Here is a 24,756-nt window from a genome sequence, read left to right as displayed (position 1 = left end):
TTATTATAATAACATATATAATAAATATAATATAAATATATAGCTAGTCCCCCTTTGTTGATAAATAATAAATTTTTGTATTTTTATTTTAAAAACAAAGGTGACACTACCACATAATAAACACAGCGACAAAATTATAAAAAGGGGGGGGGGGAACACCACAGCTCCTAAGTCTTCTGAGCCCGAGCTAACGGAACCCTGTTTAAATAGCCCAGAACCAGGTTGGTTCTGACCAGTTCAAACTGGGTTTTCCCGGGCTTACTACCCCAGAATCTAAAGGTCATCTGTCGGGCAATGAGCCCGCCAAATTCCCCTGCAGTGAGAGGTCAACTGCAGGGCAAAAAAGCCCGCCAATTTTCCTGAGGGAGCAAACTGCTCCCCTGGGGAAACCTGGAACCATTAAATCCGTCGCTTTCCCATGAGGAAAAGGGGGGCTAGAGACTGCCTTCCCCCTTTTCCTGTCATTCTATGCATCAACTTCCCTGACCTTGGTTAAACGCTAATTCCACCTTTCAGAGCATTTCACGGTACACACATATTTAAGGTGTAACATGAAACATGGTACTCAACCCCCAAACCTCAAACTGCCCCCCCCCCCCCTTTACCTGAATAGTGTTGTTCTTCTCCTTCCAGCATTCTATTTTTTATTTAATTCGGCACGACTGTGTGTGGCTCTACCTGCACATCTGTGTCATACATTCCCATGAATCTGTGCATGAAAGACTACAAGTCCCATCGGCCACCGCCGCAAAGGGACTGATAGCTCTCAATAGGGGGACTTCATTGCACTTCTGGTCTATTGATTCATTCCTCCAGCTCAATGACTGAAGGTCTATACATGAGTACAGATCTGGGGCTAGGGGAATAGTCTGCAGGAGTCTGTGCATTGTACCCAAGATCCACTGATTAAGGTTGCAATGCTTTGCAAAGCATGCCCCATTATCCAAGACGTTCTGGCTACGGGTTAGTCAGCATGCTCACCCCCTCATTGGGACAATATCCCTGCAGGGAGACTCACATCGTCTCCCCGCAGGGATGTAGTCCCAAGGGAGGGGGCAAGCACGCTGACTAACCCCCAGCCAGAACAGCTCGGATGATAGGGCAAGCTTACTGAGGAGGAACAGGAAGTGAGAAATTAAAAAAAAACATTTAGAAGGGAAATGGAAGGAAAAGGTAAGTGAACCAACAATGCACTAGCTTAAAGGAACCTATTTAGAAAATAAAAAAACAAACCTTTACAACCCCTTTAAACTGAAAATTCTTTTGAGCAAAATCAAAGGATCTTCGCAACACAATCCTAATTTGAGTCATTTATTATAGACTGTATGTGTAGAGGCCTGAGGAAATTCCAAGTATCAAAGAAAATGCCTTCATTTTCTATTGATAATTGAAAACAAGTATCAGCCTATATTTTCAGTGTGATGCTTTGCTTGGATCTCATTATATATAATAATATATTCTGTATGCTATATATAAAATATATACAGTGCTTTATCATAAAGTCCATTTGACACAATGCAAAAGTGAGCTTTTACATGTTCAAATGCAACCTTTACGATTACGTAATACTGTCCTTAATATTTTATTAATTCTGTATATAAATGCAATGGATTGGAAGTATTACTTTAGAATAGGGGATAGAAAAGTTTTTCAACTAAGTACATTTTAGGTGATTGTGGGTTCACTTTTAAACTAAAATGTAAGGCCTGATTCACACCTATGCAGGTGCATTTTGCATTTTGCATTTTTCCATCCACATCTTTAAACCATTGAAGTCTATGGAACCAAAAACCAGGGAAAAAAACCCTTCCCCTTTCCATAAAATGCACAGATGTAAACTACATTCATAGAAAACCATGTTAAATGGACTGTTGTTTGTTTCTGCAAAACTGAAAATTCACAAAAAAATGCATAGGTGAGAACCAGGCCTAATACAAGACTGCAATTAGGCTTTAGTGTTCTCTCCTATTCATCCAACCTGGAAGGATTTATTGCACCATCTGAGGATGCTTTACTACATTGTTTTCAGTACTTGGTGCAGATTTCAGAGTGACTGGAAATGTTACATTCCTCATAACGTTAACAAGTGGATAGGAGCTTGATGAGAGTAAACAGACATGCTGATATTTTGCAGAAAGCTTGGAAATAACTTCCCAACATTCTTGAAATTACATATTAAAAAAAAAAAAGTTTACTCGGACTGGTCACCAATTGGTCCTGAATCTCCTAACTCTGTTCCTGTATCTTCCAGTCAACATTGGTACAACCCTTTGCACACATTGGACACAATGAGCACAATAAAATAATCTTTTGGCAGTAAGCTATGGTTAGTATTCGCACCCCAGCACTTGCACTTCAATACTTTACACGTTGCAGGTTCCTACACTCTCAGTGCTGCCTTCCTGAACCTCTGGTCTTCACTGTTAAAAAGAGTTAACAGTGGACAGTGCAGTCTCCAGTGAGTCTGTTATCTTGGAGAAGGGATGGAAGTCAAGTGAGTGCCTTGCCATCCTGAGCTATGGGGTTGTGTGTTTTTATCGATGCACATAGTATAGGGAGATACAACTCTAGTTCCTACATACAAGGGTGGCTCCATAAAATGCTGCAAGAGAAAGGAGCCACCCTGAAAGTGGAAAAAAGGGGCAGTAGTCATGGAACATGAACAATAAACTAGAATATAGGCAAGGATTAAAAGATTAAGAAGCTGCATATTCAGAAAGTGATTAAAAGAGAAGTATAGGGTTAAAAAAAAACAAAGAAAAACCTTATATTCACCTAGGTGGATGCAGCATCAAGAGTCGCTGATTGCTTGGTCCCCCCCCCCCACTCTGAGCAAAGAGCCGTGACTGAGAGGCTGAGACAGTTGTCAATCTATTCATGTGGAGGGATCCCAACTGCAAAGTCTGGATCTTTCCTTAGCCTATGTACCAATATAGCATTAATGTATTTCTTTTTCAAAAATAAAACAGCTTTCTATTTATTCTACCCATGGTTGTCCCACTCTCTTCATGGATGTTTAAAACACTGCTCCATTACTTCAGCTTTACTTCCTGAACATACTTTAGGTCATGGCACAGGAAGGAGTTGATCAGCTGATCTCATTAAAACACACTCTGCATCATCTACCCTCAGCTGGTCAACTCCTTCCTGTGTCATGACCTAAAGCATGTTCAGGAAGTAAGGCAGAAGTTATGGAGCAAGGTGTAGCACCTGTGTACTTCCAAGTACCGGTGCTATTAAAAGTTAAGGGATAATCAGAGTGTAATTGACTCTGATTCTAGTTGTAATTATTTGTTAGGCTCTCTGCTTCAGCTGGGCTGTGCTGTGGGCTCATTCTGTTGTTGCTGGGGTGTTGTACCACCCCGGGGCGACCGGTGGCACCAGTGGAGTCCAGGCTGGGGTGCTATTTGCCAGCAGCCAATCGTGCCACAAGGTGTTCCTGGTTCCGGGACCATGTTGGCCCGGAACATTTAAAGCTGTGGCGGGGCCCTAGTAATCGACTGGGTCCCCAATTCTGAGAATATCCCAAGCAAGTTAGCTGTTCGATGGGGAGTCCGCCTGAGGGGAGCCAAGAGAGGCTGGCGATCCAATAGGGCCTTGACAATCCATCGGGGATCAAGGTAACCAGACACTGAAAGGTTGGAGGTTAGCCACCTGTCAGTCGGTAACCTAACTAAAACTGGGGCCAGATTCAGGTACATCTGCGGCGGTGTAACGTATCGCATTTATGTTACGCCGCCACAAGTTTTACGGACAAGTGCTTGATTCACAAAGCACTTGCCTGTAAAGTTGGGGCGGCGTAGCGTAAATCCCTCCGGCGCAAGCCCGCCTAATTCAAATGATCCGGGTAGGGGGCGTGGATCATTTAAATTAGGCGCGTTCCCGCGCCGAACCTACTGCGCATGCTCCGTTTTAAAAATTCCAGTCGTGCTTTGCGCGAAATGACGTTGCACCGACGTAATTTTTTGAACGTAGACGTGAGTTACGTCCTTTCCTATTCACGGACGACTTACGCAAAAACAAAAAAAAATCAAAATTCAACACGGGAACGACAGCCATACTTTAACATGGCAGGTCTATCTATACGCCACGAAACAGCAGCTTTAACTATACGCCGGGAAAAGCCGACTAGCGACGACGTAAGAAAATGCGATGGCCGCGCGTACATTTGTGAATCGCCGGAAAAGCTAATTAGCATACCTGACGCGGAAAACAACGCAAACTCCACCCAGCGGGCGCCAAAGTATTACACCTACGATCTGAAGGCGTACGTACGCCTGTCGGATCGAAGCCAAAAGCCGTCGTATCTTGGTTTGAGGATTCAAACTAAAGATACGACGCAGCAAATTTGAAAGTACGCCGGAGTATCAGTAGATACTCCGGCGTATTTCTTCTGTGAATCTGGCCCCTGGTTTCTATGAAGACAAAGCGAGGATGTAAGCAGGTACCTAGAGGTACTTTGTCTATGGCAGCGTTTCTTATCCTTTTTTAGTCTTGGGACCCTTTGAAAGTATAAATAGCTAAAAGTATAAAGTATGCTGCGCTAACATAGGTGTGCGCAACCTATTGCATTAGAGTGTGCACCCCAAAGTTTAAACACACATCAATGCCACGTGCTGTCACAGGAAGGAAGCTCTGGTGATGGGAGACAGTTGACTGGGACCATATTACGTTACACCCTAAATACGGGTGTAATGTGTTCCTAAAGTTGAGCCTAGCCTTTAATATAATGGTGGCATTTGCACTGGCCACTGGCACCCCCAACCACCCACCTGGTTCTGCCCCTTGATAATGCTAATGCGCATGAGGTGATTAGGGTGTGCCCAGGCACACCCGACACACCCTGTGCGTACGCCTATGTGCGCTAATATAAACAACTCTGTGCTGAATTGTGCCACAAATCATTGTGCCACAAAGTGCTATTTATCATACATATTCACCACTTTCTTGTAATAATTAATGCCACTCGTGCCATACACAGGTGAAGACACGAACATATATGTGCGGTGAACAATTGTAAGTGTTAAAAACAAAAGTGCCCATAAATTAAAATAAAAAATTATAAACTCACACAGATAATGAAAAATGTTCTCAAGTGAAAACTTCTTCCATTTTGTGTTCAGGTGTAATATCACCACCATCTCTTATGGGTACGGCCTCTAAAACAAAAGTTTCTATCCACATATCCCTTTTAGAGCTTGGGTAGAGCTGTCACACCACCAATGTTTCCAGTCCTTATGAAGCATCCGAGTCCTCGCTTACCCCCTTTTTACATTAATGTCTTGGTTCCCCCCCTCGCCCTTTCACATCAGAGTAGTACCTTTCAATCTTCACTATAGCAAAACTGTGGCAGAATTGCTACAGCTGGGAGGTGGATCAGGTTTAAATGAAGGCAGACTTCCCTCCGCTTCTGAATGCTGGGGCTGCCCAGAATTAGCATCATGCATTTCCATTGTACTGGTGGCTGGACCATGGAATTGCATGTTGTTGAGCAAAAATACTGGAAGCAGCATGGCACCCCTAGCAGACCTAGATGGCACTCCAGGGCGCCAGGTTGAGAAATACTGGTCTCTGGTAAAAGGACCTCTTAAGGGCTCGAGGATCTTGTCGGGCCAAATAGAGAACATGTTCTCTATTTCCTCGTTAGTCAATGAGGAAACTTGGCTCGCCGAGATCCTCGGCGGCTTCACAAGGAACTCGACGAGCAAAACGATGTGTTTTGCCCGTCGAGTTCCTCGGACGTGTGTATGGGGCCTAAGATCTGCATGGCTTTTTTCTTTTATTCTTTTTTTGCATGTATGTCCCCAATCTCTTGAATAGGTTGTGTTCAGCAATGTTGTCATCTGCCAAAAGCAGCATGCCATCTCATTTTTGCCACGGCATGTGTACAGGGTGGTTAAGGTTGATAAAACCATGGCTCAACCACCTGCTTTTACTATCCCTGGTCACTCATGTGAATGAGTCCTTTGACAAAAAGAAAAAGCACTAGGGAATGTTGCCATTGTTAACTTCTCATTCTCTCGATTCCTCACTTTCTGTCAGAACAAGTATGCAGACAAGGACTGACTTCACTCTGACCCTTCTGACTGTGTGATTATTAAACATCAATGACTCACAAAGTACAGTCAATTATCCTGCACAAGAGCCAAGCAACCAGCATTTTCAGGAGGTAGCAGTCCCTATGTAGGTTTACTTAGAATTCAGTAAATAGCAACATTGTACTGATGCATGGAAAATATGTTTTATCTGTGTCCTGCAGGGGATGTGATAACTTCTATAGGGCTCATTCACAGGGTGCTTTGGGAGTGAAAGCAACTGTGCAAGATATATTTTTCCTAAAATAATAACCATGGTATACTTACCTGCTCTGTGCAATGCTATTGCACAGAGCGGCACCTTACTTCCTCTTCTGGGGTCCCTCGCCGGCACTCTCGGCTCCTCCTCTCCTACGAGTGCCACCATAGCACAGCTAAAGGCAAATCTATTTTTAGTTTTGGATGGAGTGAAGAGGTATTAGAACACCTGTCGGGTTTTCATTACTGTCTGAGCCTCTGCCACTCTTTTGTGGTTCCTGTATACCATTATCATTAAGCGTAAAAGTGAAAGAAAACCCCAAATTATGGTTTGTTACCAGAGCGGGAATAGTGGGTAAAAATTACAATGGGGGTACCAGTTCTGGTGAGAAACAGAGATTCTATCACTTTGGAGAAATTTCCTCTCACTTCCTCTTGTGGCTAGAGGACAGGAAGCGAAGGGCAATCTCCCCAATGGGACACGGGACATATTCAATGGGACACTGACTTTTAGAAAAAAAAATGCGCAGAGGTCCCCGCAAATTCAATAACCAGACCCTTTAGGTCTGGTATGGATATTAAGGGGAACTCCGCCGTCAATTAAAAAAAAAAATTATGTGCGGTTCCCCCTAAATATCCATAACCAGACCCGTTATCCGAGCACCTTGACCTGGCCGGCCGCAGAAAAGAGGTGGGGGACAGAGTGTGCCCCCCCTTTCCTGAACTGCACCAGGCCACATGCCCTCAACATTGGGAGGGTGCTTTGTGGTGCCCCCCAAAGCACCTTGTCCCCATGTTGATGGGGACAAGGGTCTCATCCCCACAACCCTTGCCTGGTGGTTGTGGGGGTATGCGGGCCAGCGACGGGTGCGGAGAGGGGGGGGCTGCACTCTTTTCTGCGGCCGGCCAGGTCAACGTGCTCGGATAACGGGTCTGGTTATGGATATTTAGGGGGAACCGCACGTCATTTTTTTTTTTTAAATTGACGGCAGGGTTCCCCTTAATATCCATACCAGACCTAAAGGGTCTGGTTATTGAATTTGCGGGGACCTCCGCGCATTTTTTTTTCCCGAACTCCGAACCCGGACCCAAACTTTTTCCAATTATTCGGGTTTGGGTCCGGGTTCGGGAAAAACCCAAAGTCCGTACCGAACTCTACACAGGAGGTCCCTCACTTTGCACGAGCATCATTCTCAGAACATTTTCCAGTTTCTCAGTGAATGCAAAGTGTTCTCTGATGAGGTGGAAATTGTGACATCACCGCCAAGCTTATCCACCTTGTCCAATCAGAAAATGCTTTGCATTCATTAAGAGTAGGGTTGTCCAGATACCGATACTAGTATCGGTATCGGGACCGATACCGAGTATTTGCGGGAGTACTTGTACTCGCGCAAATGCTCCCGATGCCTGAATAGAATACTTTTTTTGTATTTATCAACATGTTCTATGATAATTCTTTGAGTTTTTTACTACTGCGTGACAAGCAAACAAAACATTTTTATTCATTTTTACTCATTTTTATTCTTTTATAATGTCTTGAGTTAGAGTTCTTCATAATTCTAAAGAAAATATCCTTAGTCTGTATTGTGGTTTGAAAACTGTCACATGACATTTAAAAAAAAGTATTGGTATTCGGTATCGGCGACTACTTGAAAAAAAGTATCGGTACTTGTACTCGGTCCTAAAAAAGTGGTATCGGGACAACCCTAATTAAGAGAATGCAAAGTGTTCTCTGATGAGGTAGAAATTGTGACATCACCGCTCTGCTTATCCACCTTGTCCAATCAGAAAATGCTTTGCATTCTATAAGGGAATGCAAAGAATTCCCAGAATAGAGCCTGTGCCAAACAGTGGGCCTCCTTTATTCACAATGCACAAGAGCAACAGCCCGGCATGTATTGTGGAAGCTAACCGCAATCACAATCGTTTTTTCCAGCTTCCCCAGAGATCCCACAGGTGTGACACATATATATTTACATTAGTCCAAGCTTGGAGCAATGTAACCAAATTACTGCCGTACCTGGAATTCAGCTCTAAGGCCCGGTTCACACTGATGGGACAATCGCTCTGACTTTGGAGCACTTGTCGCATCAGAAGTCAGACCCCAGTTGGACCCCATTCTGTGCAATGGAACTGTTCTAAACGGTGCGACTTTGCGACTCCAAATTAGAAAAAGGTTCCAGCACTACTTTTGGTCTGACTTTGGTACGACTTGCATTGACTTCTGTTAATGAAGTCCCATGCAAGTTGTGCCAAAGTCGTGCTAGTGTCCTATTTCAAAGTTGCGCGGAAGTGGCATGACTTTGAAGTCGGGGGCAGTGTGAACCCGGGCTAAAGGTTAAGTTCCCGTTTTAGAACATGTTACATGTTCCACCCGTATTTAGGGTGTAGCATTCTACCTGTTTGAGCTCCTGCAGCCTCTCCCCCAGCTCCCTGCCTCAGTGTGACAACAGGCTGTGGATTTTCTCCCCATACTCACTGTCATAATTAATAATTTGCTGATGATCACTCTTGTAGTTCATTCACATGCCTTGCAGCTTGTAAATAGTCAGCCTGTATTGGAGGTACGAGCTGAAAGCTGCAGGACTTGTCTGCAGGATCCTGACATTGTATCCCTAATCTGCTGATCACGGGTACGATTTGCAGGTTCCTGCAGGAAACATTAATAAATACACATTTTTTCTGCAAAAATATATGGATTCATTATTTATTCTTAAAAGGTGAACTTATATTCTCATAAGGTGAACGACATATTCAGTAAAGATGGCCATAGATAGATTGAATATTGGCCAGTTCGGCAAGGACTGACTCAATTTTGATTAGTGGGTGGCCATCCCTGTTCAGAAGTAGTTGATTGTTAGAAGGGTTGGAAATCTTTTGTCAATCGGTAGCTGTTTATCAATGTATTCTGACAGTACAGGACCCCGCTGTCCTGGTGGGGGGAAGAGGGGATTCCTCCAGCCACCTCACTTAGGGGAAGGAGGAATCTGTTCATCATTATCTATTTTTGTTCAACCTGCTAGTTAGAGTAGCCACCTTTTATTAAAGCCAAACTCAAACACTTTACTGGCATGCAACATTTTTTTTGTAGTATGCAAAACAAATAAAAAACAAAGGTGGCAACCCTAGCTGTCCCCATCGGAATCCTCCTTACATCAGGTGCCCCTATCAGAGACCCGCTTACAGCTGGTGTCTCCATCAGGGTCCCTCCTTATATCAGGTGCTTCTATCAAAGCCCTGCTTAAAGCTGGTCCCTTCTTATGTCAGGTGTCCCCATCAGAGTGCCCCCTGCATCAGATGCCCCTATCAGAGTCCCCCCTTACATCAGGTGCCCCATGAGAGTCCCTCTTACATCAAGTTCCCCATCAGAGTCCCTCCTCAGATCAGGAACCCCATCAGAATCCCCCTTACATCAGGTGCCCCATCAGAGTCCCCTCTTACATTATGTTCCACATCAGAGTCCCCTCTTACATGATCAAGTGCCACATCAGAGTCCCCTTTACAGCTAGTCTCTCCATCAGAGTACCTTCTTACATCAGGTGCCACATTAGCGCCCCTCTTACATAAGGTGCCCCATTAGAGTCCCTTGTTACATCAGGTGCCACATTAGTGTCCCTCTTTACATCAGGTGCCACATCAGACTCCCCCTTACACCAGGTGAATCATCAGTGTTCCTCCTTACATTAGGTGCCACCATCAGTGTCCCCCCTAGATCGGCGCCCCCATCAGAGTCCCCCTTACATCAGGTGCCCCCAGGTGTCCCTCCACGCATCAATGTTGTCCCCTCCCCCCTGTACTCACAAATCAAAAACTGGAAACAACACACCACTCCTTCCTCTCTCCAGTCTTTACTCCCCTGCATTCCTGCACTGACACTGAGCTGTGCCGGCTCTCTATTGCCTCCTGTAAGCTGGAGGGAGGAGAATACCCAATTCTCTCTCCGGCTATCTTAGAAAGCCACAGTATGGTATTAATAATGTGACCGGTTTTCAGGCAGACTGAAAACTGGACACATGGTTGAAAACCCAGACTGTTCAGGTGAATTCTGGACAGATGGCAACCCTACTGCTAGTTGAATTTAAAATAAGGACTTTCTAAAGCCAACCTAAAGCAGAACCTCACATAAAACCGTAAGTTCACTTATTTTACTCCTCCCCCTATCTCCACCATTAATAGAAAAAAAAAAAATTCAGGGAGTGGGTACCTAGTTTTGATAGTTACCCCGCTCCCACTTGTATTGCCTAGGAGATCCGAACGGAAGTTCGGCACCCTCTCTCCCTGCCCAGAACCTCCTAGGAAACGTCATAGGTCCTGGATGCTGCAGCTCCATTCAGAAGCATTACTGGTGCATGTACAGTGTGGAGCCAGATGTGAGCCAGTAGAAAGTCACAGCTGCCTTCCCACACTCAAGATGATGGGCACCCAAAGACCGGCAAAAAAACAGCCCAGATGATGATAGTGCTGGTGACATCTGGGACATCTGGTCTGCCGGAAATCTCTATGGGCGGGATCCGGGGCTGGCGGATTCCTTCTCCGGTTCGCCGATGGCAGCGGCAAGCCACAAGGTCGGCGGGAGGGGGGACGTCCCGTCTCAACGCCCGTAAGAACAATCAAGTGGCTGAACAGCTGCTATGATGGTTCTTATGGTGTAGGGAATCGCCAGGTGAAAGATATCTGAATGATGTCTGTAACTGCACGCATCATTCAGATATCACTGCTCAAACCCGAGGACGTCAAAATGACGGCCGGCGGCCGGGAAGCCGTTAAGGGATGTTGTCCATCCCTTGTGAAAACAATAAAAGTGCTAAGAAAAATTAAAAGGTGTAAAACGTTTAAAAAAAAATTATACAATTTAAATAAATTAAAAGTGCCCTCGCCCCGCCCTCTAGGCCTATGCGTGCAAATGCATACGCAAGTTCCACATGCATATGTGAACGGTGTTTGCACCACACATGAATGAATGAATGAATGAATGAATGAATGAATGAAAAACTTATAAAGCGCGGCGCATGCGAACTGAATCGCTTCTGGGCGCTAGTTGTTCGTGTCTCATGACATCAAAAGAGCAGAGTTTTGATCTGTCTTCTGAAAGTCAGGTGGTTTTCCTCCAACCGAATGCTGGTTGGTAAAGCGTTCCATAGTCTAGGACCCTGAAAAGCAAACCTTCTTTCTCCTTTGGACTTGTATTTGGTTTTTGGTACCCTGACCAGATTTTGGTCGGTGGATCGCAGAACGCAATTCGAATTGTGAGGTTCTATCTTGTCGCAAAGATATTGCGGAGCCTTCCCATGGATGCACTTATGTGTCAGGCAGAGTGCTTTAAATGCAATTCTGTCTTTTACTGGCAGCCAGTGAAGGGTTCTCAGTGAAGGTGAGATTGATTCCCATTTTTTTCCCCCAGTCACCAGTCTGGCGGCCGTATTCTGAACGACTTGCAGACGGGAGATTTGGTACTTTGGGAGTCCGAGGTACAGGGCGTTAGCATAGTCCAGTCTGGAATTCACGATAGTTCCCACCACGACTGCTACGTCTTCTTTGGGGATAAATGGAATAAGTCTGCGTAGTAGGCGCAATAGATGGTGCGCTCCGCTGACTACTGACCCTATTTGTGCGTCCATTGTCATGAAGGTGTCGAAGATGACCCCGAGACTTTTGACTTTGGAGCTAAGGGTGATGATTTGGCCCAGAATGGGCGGGGGTGTCCAGGTTGTTGCCAGTTGACTCTTTCGGCTGGCGTGAAACATAAGGAGTTCTGTTTTTGAACTGTTGAGTTTAAGATAACTCTTTGTCATCCAGTTTTCTATCAAAGAGAGACATTTCTCTAAACTGGGATGATGATCCTTTTTGTTGCAGATGCGAAAATACAGTTGCGTATCGTCTGCATAAGAGTGATAGAGTAGTTCTTGGCTACTGATAATATCAAAGAGAGGGCGAAGATAGATGTTGAAAAGCACCGGTGACAGGGGGGATCCTTGGGGGACTCCACATGACACCGTGCGCTTTTCCGACGTGAAAGAACCCAATTTAACTGTTTGTGATCGGTTTTCAAGAAAGGAAGAAAACCATGGTAAATCACCTTCTGCGACTTCTGCTACCTTGGCTAGTCGCATCAGTAACAGTTTGTGGTCTACCGTGTCAAAGGCTGCGCTTAGGTCCAGCAGAACCAGGAGACAAGATTCTCCTTCGTCTGCGGCCTCAAGGGCATCATCCCATATTTTGAGTAAGGCCGTTTCTGTTCCGTGTCCGGGACGGAAGCCTGATTGTAATGGATCCAGTAGATTGTGGGTATCTAGATGCTGTTGCAGCTGTTGTACCACTACTTTCTTCATTATCTTGGAGAGAACATTTTGGCCTGTTATGGGACGGCGGTGAGTTGGGTCCTTGGGATCCAGGTTAGGTTTTTTCAAGATGGGCTGGATTGTGCCCTCTTTCAACAGGGATGGCACTGTAAACCGCATAAACTTTTTTTTTTTCCCCCAAACCTGCAATGCAAAAGGCATAATAGGCTAGTATGCACCGCATACTAGCCTATTATGAAATACTTACCTCGGAACGAGGTGTGTACCACTTACCTGGTCCACGCCGAGCAGGATGTCATCTTGCTCCGGCGTGTCTTCCGGGTATCGCCGCTCCAGCGCTGTGATTGGCTGGAGCGGCGATGACGTCACTCCCGCGCGTGCGCGCGGGAGATTTAAAATCGGCAGGGTCCGGCGGATGCCGGTCCTTCAGCCGTGGATTCCCCCCTGCGCATGCGCCGCCCGCATTGCGGGGGGAATATCTCCTAAACCGTGCAGGTTTAGGAGATATTCTCCTTACCTACAGGTAAGCCTTGTTATAGGCTTACCTGTAGGTAAAAGTCCAAATAGTGGGTTTACAACCACTTTAAATGACTGGTTTATAAGCTGTGTGATGGGTGGTGCCAGGATGTCGGCACATTCCTTCAGCAGTTTGGTGGGGATGATATCATTGGGCAATGTGCTGTTCCGCAAAGCACCAATGATATTTTTTGTGGTATCGATGGAGATCGGTTCCAGAGTGAACTTTGTTGATTGTAGAGCGTTTCTGTGGGTGTTTTGTGGTTGATTGACGGTGGGGTTGAGGGGGGTATTGTTTTGCAAGATGCTTTCCCGGATTCTTTCAATTTTGTTGATGAAGAAATCCGATAGTTCATTACAGAACTCTTGGGTGTCTGAGTTGGGGACTTCAAGACATCCTGGATTCATGGTCTGGGTGACCATCTTGAAGAGTTCGCGGGGGCGGTTTAGGGCGCTGTTAATCGCCATAGAAAAATGATGTTTCTTGGCTTTGAAGATTTCTTTATGATATCGTGTTGTTATTGCCTTGTAGATGATGAGGTTATCCTCTGCAGGGCTTCTTTTCCAGGCGGCTTCTGCCCTTCTGCGCTCTTGCTTCAGAAGCGACAGCTGGTTGTTGAACCAGCCAGACTTTCTTTTTCGGATGCAGGCTTTGCGTTTCGGTGCTACTAAATCGGCTGACTGTAGCAGGGCTGCGTTTATGGCATCCAGTGTATCTGTGGCTGTTTGATGTGGATGGATTGTTTTGATTCTGTTTCCCACATGTGAGGTATTGCCTCAAGCGTCAGAGTGAGAGCAATAATTCTAGTGCCAGACCTCCTGTGTAACTCTAAACTGGTAACCTGTAAACAGAGGCGGCTCTAGGCTTTGTGAGGCCTTAAGCAAAGCTTAGACACGGGGGCCCCACCATGGCCATAATAGGTAAAAAAAATTCAAGCAAATAAAAATGGCTGCAGAAAGTTGCATGGATCTATCACACAGTGATTTAGCAGAGGCAAATTAGGTGGCCGCGAGGCCCCTGTGAATGCGAGGCCTAAGGCGACCACCTAATTTGCCTAATTAAAGAGCCGCCTCTGCCTGTAAAGGTTTTTAAAGTGTCATCTATAAAGATTTTTATGTACTACAGTTTGGTGCTGTCCCACAGGCACACGCAATTCTAAAGCATAACATGTTAGCAGGCCCGTCGCTACAGGACAGGCAAAACAAACAATTGCTTGGGGCCCCCGAGCTGGCCTGGGGCCCCCAACTTCCCCTTCCCAGGCTGTAGCGTGGCCAAGCTCCTCTTCCTTCCTCCTGGAGTCCTGTCAGTCTGGCCAGGTACCGCGCGTGGTACAGGAGATTTAGTTTCCTGTTCCCGGCCGGACTCACAGGAAGTGCACACTAAGTGCTCACTTTCTTTCAGTCCTACCGGGAACACAGGAAACTGAATCTCCTGTACCGCGCGGTACCCGCTACGGCCTGGGCACTATCTGATAGGGGACCCGTAGTGATAGAACACCGGACTGACAGGAGGAAGAGGAGCTCGGCCATGCTACAGCAGCAGCCTACAGAGAAGAAGGGGAGGTGAGAATAGAAAAACATAGGGACTAGAGAGGGGGGGAGGAGTAAGAACATGGGTGTAAAAAATGAGTGTAGCTCTAACGTAGGCTTTGCGTGCGGGGGGGGGGTGGTGCTTGGGGACCCCCATTTTGCCATTTTACCTGGGGCCCCCAAATTCCTTCAAATGGCCCTGCATGTTAGGTATCTATTTACTTGGCATAACATCATCTGTTATGTTAAAAAGGGGAGGAAAATAGATTCAATCTCCAAATACGGAACGGTTTCTTCGCAGTAAGAGCTCTGAAAATGTGAAATAGACTCCCTCAAGAGCTGGTTTTGGCCAGCTCAGTAGATTGCTTTAAAAAGACCTGGATTCTTTCCTAAATGCACATAATATAACTGCATACTAACATTTATAGGTAAAGTTGATCCAGTGAATATTTTTTTATCTTTATGCATTCTATGCATTAAAGGGGTTGTAAAGATTCCTTTTAAAAAAAATAAAATAACAAACATATCATACGTACCTCCACTGTGCCGCTTGTTTTGCACAGAGTGGATCCGATCCACATCTTCTGGGGTCCCTCGGCGGCTGTCTCGGCTCCTCCCTGCATCAGCTAACCTCCGTTCTGGGAGGCGCTCTCCCAAGGGGGTTAGCTTGCGGGCGCGTTCTCGTGATATAGTTATATAGCTATAGCCCCCGGTGAGCCTCATCATTGATTTGATTGACAGCAGCAGGAGCCAATGGCTACGCTGCTATCAATCATCCAATGAATGAGCCGACAAGCCGTGCGTTTATGACGCAGGACTTTCGAGGGCTCAGGTAAGTAAACGGGGGGTTGGGGGGCTGCTAATATTCGGATGTTTTTTCACCTTAATGCATAGAATGCACCTTTACAACCTCTTTAAGATTAAAAGCCTTCTGTGTGCAGCAGCCCCCCTAATACTTACCTGAGCCCCATCTAGAGTGCATTGGCTTCGGCCATTTGGGACTCCACTCCTCACTGGCTGAGACAGGAACGTGGCACCATTGGCTCCCGCAGCTGTCAACCAAAGTCAGTGAGCCAATGAGGAGAGAAAGGGGGCGGGGCGGGGTGCAGGTCCGTGTCTGAATGGACACAGAGAACTGTGGCTCGGGTTGGGTGTCCCCATAGCAAGTTGCTTGCTGTGGGGGCACTCAACAGGAGGGAGGGGCCAGGAGCAGAGAAGAGGGACCCAAGAAGAGGAGAATCTGGGCTGCTCTGTGAAAAACCACTACACAGAGCAGGTAAGTATAACATGTTTGTTATTTTTAAGACTTTATGCTTAAAAAAAATGCTGGAAAAAAACACTGGATAAAAATTGCTTTTTGTAGTAGCGTTTTAGGTGCATTTAGGAGCGTTAGCGATTTATTAGCATTTTTGCAGTACCTTTATATAAAAAAAAAATGGAGGGGAAAAGGGTTTTTAACCACTTAAGACCCGAACCTTTATGCAGGTAATGGACCTGGCCAGTTTTTGCGATTCGGCACTGCGTCGCTTTAACTGACAATTGCGCGGTTGTGCAATGTGGCTCCCAAACAAAATTGGCGTCCTTTTTTTTCCTACAAATAGAGCTTTCTTTTGGTGGTATTTCATCACCTCTGCGGTTTTTATTTTTTGCGCTATAAACAAAAATAGAGCGACAATTTTGAAAAAAAAACAATATTTTTTACTTTTTGCTATAAAAAATATCCCCCAAAAAGATATAAAAAAAATATTTTTTCCTCAGTTTAGGCCGATACGTATTCTTCTACCTATTTTTGGTAAAAAAAAAACTGCAATAAGCGTTTCTCGGTTGGTTTGCGCAAAATTTATAGCGTTTACAAAATAGGAGATAGTTTTATTGCATTTTTGTCCCACTTCCTCCTTCCACCCAGGGACCACTAAGGCGATACGTCATATCGCCTTTTAGCGGCCCCTCCCTGTAGGCAATCACCTGGGACACGTGACAGGTCCCAGGCGATCGCCTGTCCACTCAGTGAGCTCTGCGCTGTTTGCACATGCGCAGTGAGTGCCCGGCAGTGAAGCCGAAAGCTGTCACGGCCGGGTGCCCACAGTTACAATGGAGGCGCCAGCGGTGAAGGGGGGACCTGGAACGAAGCTCCCGGCGGCACGTCGCTGGACCGTGGAACAGGTAAGTGTATGTTTATTAAAAGCCAGCAGCTACGCTTTTTGTAGCTCCTGACTTTTAATAAACATAAAAAAAGGCTGGAACTCCCCTTTAAGAGCATTTAGCAGTGTTTAGGAGCATTTCTGCTGGAAAAACACTCCAAGAAACTCTACAAAAACTTTTTTTTTCTGCTCCTAAATGCTGAATAGCTAATAGCATGGATACATGGGGGTTATTTACGAAAGGCAAATCCACTTTGCACTACAAGTGAAAACTACTAGGTAGATTCACGTAGATTGGCCTAACTTTAGGGCGGCCTAGCCTAGCTTTTTTAGGCTACACCGCCGTAAATTAGTTAGGCTAGTAGTGATTCACAAACTACTTACCTGCTAATCTACGGCGGTGTAGCCTAAAACGAGCGGGCGTAAGGGCGCCTAATTCAAATGACTTGGAGGGGGGCGTGTTGTATGGAAATGAGGCTTGACCTCATGTTTTTTGACGTTTTTTGACACTGCGCATGCGCCGGGCGACTACATTTCCCAGTGCGCATTGCGGCTAAGTATGCCGTACGGGCCTATTGATTTCGACGCGGACGTAAACAACGTAAATCCCGATTCACGGACGACTTACGCAAACGACGTAAAAAGTTCGAACCTTGCGGCGGGAACGGCGGCCATACTTTAACATTGTTATTCCACCTCATAGGTGGAATAACTTTAGGCCGCCTAAGGCCTTACGGAAACGACGTTAATCGACGGCGTAGGCCTGGCGTACGTTCGTGAATCGGCGTATTCCCTCATTTACATAATCTACGCCGGCCGCAATGGAAGCGCCATCTAGCGGCCAACAGAAACATTGCAAGCTAAGATAGAACGGTGCAAGCCGGCCTATCTTAGCTTTGTTTAAGTGTATCTCTGTTAGAGAATACACTTAAACAAACGCCGGCGTAGATTCAGAGTTAGGTCGGCTTATCTACTGATAAGTCGGCCTAACTCTTTGTGAATCTACCTATACAAGTGCAAAGTGCACATGAAATTGCACTGAAATTGCACTTGGAAGTGCAGTTCCTGTAAATCTGGGGGGTAGATCTGAAATGAGGGGAAGCTCTGCTGGTTTTATCATCCAATCATGTGAAAGCTAAAATGCTGTTTTTTTTACTTTCCTTGCATGTCCCCCTCGATCTACAGCAACTGCACTTCCAAGTGTACTTTCAGTGCAATTTCAAATGCACTTTGCACTTGTAGTGGATTTGCCTTTCATAAATAACCCCCTATAGGATAACACTGTTTAGCTTTTAGAACCATAAAAAAAATGCTAATAACAGGAGTTTACAAAAACGCTGATATGCATATATATATATATATAAAAGCTAAAACCCATCACTGCCTTCTATACTGCCTCTGCTTAAAAATATAATATTTATGTTTGGGAGGGTCTGAGTAATTTTCTATATATAAAAAAAAAAAGCTGTCTTTTCCATTTGGAGAGAAATGTGAGAATTCGGGAAGTAGAGATGAAAGCTGTGAGTTTACACACGGAGGGTGCAATCATGTCACTGTATCATTGCAAAGCAGAAAACTTGTGACTGGAGCAGAGAACTCCTCGCTGTATATGAGGAGCTGCGATGTGACGATGGAGTGTAGAGCGATGTACAGAGTACATGTGATGATGAGAAGGGAGCGCTGACAACGTGGAGGACAGCAGAGGTCTCCTCCGGCCGGGTGTGGTCCTGGAAAGTCCTCGCTGTCCATGGCCCCGGGCTGGGTGTGACAGGGATTGCCTGTCCGGGAGGGGGCGAGGGGGTGGGGGGAGATGAGGAATCCCCGAGGAATGAGGAATATTCCCGATGTGATGACCCCTGCTGGAGAGAAGAGTGCTCTGGTACAGAGGGGTGTGGTGTGGTGCATGGGCTCCTCTTATAAACCAAGCCTTACTTGTACACTGCTAGACAACTTTCTTCTGCTCCATCTGACAGCTCTGCTCTGCTCTGCCCATCTATGGTCACACACTGCTAAAAATCGCCCTTTTCCCTTCTCTTCTTCTCCACTTCTCTACACCCCAGGGTGTTCTCTACACGACCCCCATCATCCGACATCAAGGCAACATCTACAAACCCAACAACAAAGTCATGGGAGACGACAACGAGAAGATAGCTCATGATGTCCTCACCAAGGAGATCGACCTGGTCAACAGGGACCCCAAACACCTCAATGATGATGTGGTCAAGGTGAGCCAGGGAGGAGGAGGGGGGAGGGGAGGAGGGGACATGGTGACAGCACCTGAGGACAGCTGTCATTGGGGAATGCCACCCACTCATCTCTTCTATGTATTTATATTCGATGTATTCTTTTCTATTTCTTTATCTCTATTCAGTTTATTATGTCTATGTATTTATTTATATTCTATGTATTCTTTTTTCTATTTCTTTATCTCTATTCTGTTTATTATTTCTATGTATTTGTTTTTATTCTATGTATTCTTTTCTAATTCTTTATCTCTATTCTGTTTATTATGTCTATGTATTTGTTTTTATTCTATGTATTCTTTTCTATTTTTTTTATCTCTATTTTGTTTATTATTTCTATGTATTTGGTTATATTCTATGTATTTTTTTCTATTTCTTTATCTCTATTCTGTTTATTATTTATATGTATTTATTTATAATTCTTTATCTCTATTCTGTTTATTATTTATATGTATTTGTTTCTGTTTTATGTATTCTTTTCTATTCCTTTATCTCTATTCTGTTTATTATGTATATGTATTTATTTATATTCTTTGTATTCTTTCCTATTTCTTTATGTCTATTCTGTTTACTATATAGTTACATAGTTGGTGAGGTCGAAAAAAAAGTCCATCAAGTCCAACCTGTGACGTTTATGTTATGTTACGTCTATGTCTTTATTTCCATTTATGTATCTCTATTCAGTTTATTATTTCTATGTATTTATTTCTATTTGTTTATGCTTATCCTGTTTATTATTTCTAGGTATTTATTTCTATGCTGTTTGTTACTTCTATGTATTTATTTCTATCCTGTTTGTTACTTCTATGTATTTATTTCTATCCTGTTTATTCATTTCAGTTTTTTTTTTCTTCCATACTCTATGTCAGGGGTCTCCGAACTATGGCCCTCCAGTTGTTCAGGAACTACAATTCCCATCATGCCTAGTCATGTCTGTAAATGTAAGAGTTTTACAATGCCTCATGGGACGTGTAGTTCTTCAGCAGCTGAAGGGTCGTAGTTTGGAGATCTCTGCTCTATGTATTTGTTTATATTTATTTATCTCTATCCTATTTATTATTTCTATGTATTTATTTCCAATGTTTCCTGCTGATGATTGAACTGTTAGAATGCCTTGCATAGGAAAATGACTTGTTAATATAAGTGATGTGCACGTCCAGAGCTAAAGTTCACCATACATGTTACAATCTGATTGTACAATCAACTAATATTGACCAAAACATAAGTACCTGTAATAAATAAAAACTATGTAGCCTCAAGACCTACCTAACCTATCCAATTTCTATCCAATCAGGCAAACGCTTGTGCCACATAGTTCTAAAAAAAAAAGATGGTACAATCAGATTGTAATATGTGTGGTGAGCTTAAAGGTTGGTGTGCACAGAGAGTTTATAGGCATTATTTTATGCTTATCGTGCTTTGCCGTGCCCGGGAGTGGCACGTGCCGCGTACAGCTTGCTGTGAAAGTGAATGGCTGTATGCAAGTGTACTTTTGTAAGTGTCAATGCTTCTTGGCATCCATGTTTACCTGTGTAATGCACATCCAATGTATTTCCTGAGCATGAAACATCTGCGTTTAGGAAATACATCAGAAGCATTGGCATTTACAGGGGTATGGCTGCGTATAGCGGGTTGTATGGCTGTCTGTGTGCATGAACCCTAAGGGCTCTTTCACACGGGCGGCCCGTTCAGATCCGCCTGACAGTTTTTTTGGCGGACCTGAACGGGCGCTCCGTGCTCCTCTATGGAGCCGCGGATGTCAGCGGTGACATGCCCGCTGACATCCGACCCACTCCGATCTGCCAAAGTGTGACGGAGGAAAAACCTACTTTTTCATCCGTCTGGCGCATCGGACACACGGTCCATGTTAATCCGATCCCCCTATAGGGGAGAGCGGAGAAAAGACAGGGCGATCTCTGCACAGTGTGCGGGGACCGCCCTGTCATCCGCCGGCTCAGCGGGGATCAACGGAGCGATCCCCGCTGAGCAAGCAGAGGTTCACTGATCCGCCCCGTGTGAAAGGGGCCTAAGGCTGGCCATACATTCTACAATTTTCTTGTACAATGTGCCTTTAGATCAAGGGTCTCAAACTGACGGCCCTCCGGCTGTTGCAAAACTACAAATCCCATGAGGCATTGCAAGGCTGGCAGTTACAAGCCTGACTCCCACAGACAGAGGCATGATGGGACTTGTAGTTTTGCAACAGCTGGAGGGCTGCCAGTTTGAGACCCCTGCTTTAGAATGACCAAAAACCATATAATATGAGGTCAAACACTTCAATTTGTTTGCAATATGATAGGCCCTTGCTACATAGTTGAAGGTAAATCTAAAGGAAATGAAATAAGAAAATTGTATAATGTATGGCCAGTTTAAAGGTTACCATACACTATACAATCTGATTGTACAATCTCCCAGATCTAACATCAATTATATAGTTCATGAGCATGCAAATGTGTTAGTTATTGTATAAATCTTTTAGGCTTGTCCTCATATTTTTGTAAATCTAAAGGAGATTGTAAGGCCAGTTTTAGCGAGATCCGTAGATGTGTACAGATGTCATAGAGGACATGCTGGAGATAAAATAGAATCACTGCTCCTATCTGTCCCTTATTTGGATGGACTGTTCTTCTTTTGGAACTAGCTCGCTCTGTCCTGTCTTTGATCTGATGTGTAGATCTCAGAGTGTGCTGTTACTTTGAAAACTGCTACAAAAAGTGATAAAAGCACTTGTGGATATAAGCAGGAATTTGTTGCAGATTCTTCTGGCCCGTGTAACGGGAGGCGAGGCCAGGGTGTGTCCCTTGCCTACATACTTTGTGATACAAAGGAGACCCTCTTTGCCATCTTAGGGCTCATTCACATCATATCTATGAAATACATTGATCTGCAGAGATCACTGCAGGGACACATGGGGGGGATTTACTAAAACTGGTGCACACACAATCTGTGCATAGTGTCCAATCAGCTTCCAGCTTTTATTGTCAAATGTTAGCTGAAGTTAGAAGCTGATTGGTTACTAAGCACAGCTATACCAGATTCGGTGTGTACCAGTTTTATTAAATTTCCCCCATGGGGGTTGATTTACTAAGATTGGGGAGTGCAATTTTTGTTGAAACCAATCAGCTTCCAGGTTTATGATCAAAAAATGTATTGAACAAGCTGAAGTTAGAAGCTGATTGGCTACCATGCACAACTGCACCAGATTTTGCAATCTCAAGTAAATCAACCCCATAGAAAATAATGGTTTCCTATAATGTTGTGCTGCAGTGTGTAAAACGTAAGTTCAGCGCAGCATACTGCATGTCACCGCGGAACGCTGCAACCTGCTGGAGGCATATAGGTAGATTCAGTAAGAGTTAGGCCGGCTTATCAGTAGATAAGCCGACCTAACTCAGAATCTATGCCGACTTATGTTTAAGCGTATGCTCAAACAGAGATACACTTAAACATATCTAAGATACGACGGCTTGCGCCGTCCTATCTTAGATTGCAATATTTCGGATGACCGCTAGGTGGCGCTTCCATTGCGGTCGGCGTAGATTATGTACATGAGTTGATACGCCGATTCACGAACGTACGCCCGGCCGACGCATTACTTTTACGCCGTTTACGTTAGGCATTATCAGGCCTAAAGTTATTCCATCTATTAGATGGAATAACAATGTTAAAGTTTGGCCGCCGTTCCCGCCGCGAGATTCAAAATGTTTACGTCGTTTGCGTAAGTCGTCCGCGAATAGCGATTTAAGTCGTTTACGTACACGTCGAAATCAATAGGCCCGTGCGGCGTACTTAGCCGCAATGCACACTGGGAAATGTAGGCGCCCGGCGCATGCGCAGTAACGTAAAAACGTAAAAAACTTGGGGTCAAGCCCCATTAACATAAAACACGCCCCCCTCACCATCCCTACACAACACACTTTCTTAGGGCTTATTCACACCAGCGTTACCCCTCACTATCCCTACACAACACACTTTCTTAGGGCTCATTCACACCAGTGTTACCCCTCACTATCCCTACACAACACACTTTCTTAGGGCTCATTCACACCAGTGTTACCCCTCACTATCCCTACACAACACACTTTCTTAGGGCTTATTCACACCAGTGTTACCCCTCACCATCCCTACACAACACACTTTCTTAGGGCTTATTCACACCAGCATTACCCCTCACCATCCTTACACAACACACACTTTTTTAGGGCTTATTCATACCAGCGTTACCCCTCACCATCCCTACACAACACACTTTCTTAGGGATTATTCACACCAGTGTTACCCCTCACCATCCCTACACAACACACTTTCTTAGGGCTTATTCACACCAGCATTACCCCTCACCATCCTTACACAACACACTTTTTTAGGGCTTATTCATACCAGCGTTACCCCTCACTATCCCTACACAACACACTTTCTTAGGGATTATTCACACCAGCATTACCCCTCACCAATCCGTACACAACACACTTTCTTAGGGCTTATTCGCACCAGCATTACCCCTCACCATACCTACACAACACACTTTCTTAAGGCTTATTCACACCAGCATTACCCCTCACCATCCCTACACAACACACTTTCTTAGGGCTTATTCACACCAGCGTTACCCCTCACCATCCCTACACAACATACTTTCTTAGGGCTTATTTACACCAGTGTTACCCCTCACCATCCCTACACAACATACTTTCTTAGGGCTTATTCACACCAGCATTACCCCTCACTATCCCTACACAATGGATTTTGTTTTTAGGGCTCATTCTCACCAGTGTTACCCCTCATCATCCCTACAAAACACAACCCTTAGAAAGTTGGGGGTACATCATCATTCTGATTATGTGAAGAAGACACAACGCACATCAGCGTGCATAAATGTTAGCGTGCAGATTGGTGTGAACAAGCCCCTAGAAAGTGCATTGTGTAGGGCTATGAGGAGCTATGCTGGTGTGAACAAGGCTTTAGAAAGTTAGGGGGTCATCATGATTAGGTGAAGGTGTAATACTGCGACAAGTTTCCACAGAAATATCAAATAAGATTTACAAATGGATTCAGCTTTTAAAGGGATGGGCCTGGGGTTCCTGTTTTTTGCTAGAACTTGGAAAGTCATCCAAATGATGCTCCAGGTAAAAGCTGTTTTTTTTTTGTGTTTCCTTTAACAAATGTTCTTTGTTAGGAAACGCGAGTTCAGTGTCACTCCCAAATGGCCACAATGTAAAGGAAGGCATTGTTCCTCCCACTCCACTTGAAGGTTATGGGGCTGGGTTACAAAAACACGAGCTAATAAAATTAAAGCAAAAGAGTTACCCATAACGACCAATCAGAATGATTCTCCTAAATGAACTAAGTCATCTGGCTGGTTGCAGAGGAGAACTACTCTAGGTTTTTGTAGGCCCAATTGTTGTAAATCAGCCCCATAGTGTAGATCATAAGTGTTTGCCTAGATGCATTATTGTATCACTTCTTGTGCACAGCAAATCAGGTTAGATTATGGCAATTGCTACCTTTCTCAATAAGACAATAGGACATTTTATAGTTTCGCTAAAGAATCATTGCCAACTTCCAATAGTAAGGCCTCATTCACACAGGTGACAAGTGGTAGTAAAAACAGGTCCCAACCGCCTACCAACAAGTGGGCATGGTGGCCGCTCAAGTCTGTTTACATTGCTGCCGTTATGATGCTTCACTTCATGGTGTCGCAATTTCAACTCCCTGCAGGCATTCTGCTTGCTAA

General features: G+C 44.7%; 1 protein-coding gene across 2 annotated transcripts in view; it reads left to right on the top strand.

Moving 5' to 3' along the window:
* Positions 1-24,756, top strand: part of CAV1 (caveolin 1) — an 81,598-nt gene that overhangs the window by 13,995 nt on the left and 42,847 nt on the right. For both annotated transcript variants that reach the window (XM_040343774.1, XM_040343775.1), the window contains one exon: positions 18,840-19,004. In XM_040343774.1, the coding sequence (XP_040199708.1) occupies positions 18,840-19,004 (165 nt within the window). The remainder of the gene's footprint in view (positions 1-18,839; positions 19,005-24,756) is intronic.

This window comes from Rana temporaria, chromosome 3 (assembly GCF_905171775.1).
Source record: "Rana temporaria chromosome 3, aRanTem1.1, whole genome shotgun sequence".
NCBI lineage: Eukaryota > Metazoa > Chordata > Amphibia > Anura > Ranidae > Rana > Rana temporaria.
The sequence above is the reverse complement of the archived record's forward strand: the minus strand, read 5'-3'. Positions and strand labels throughout refer to the sequence as shown.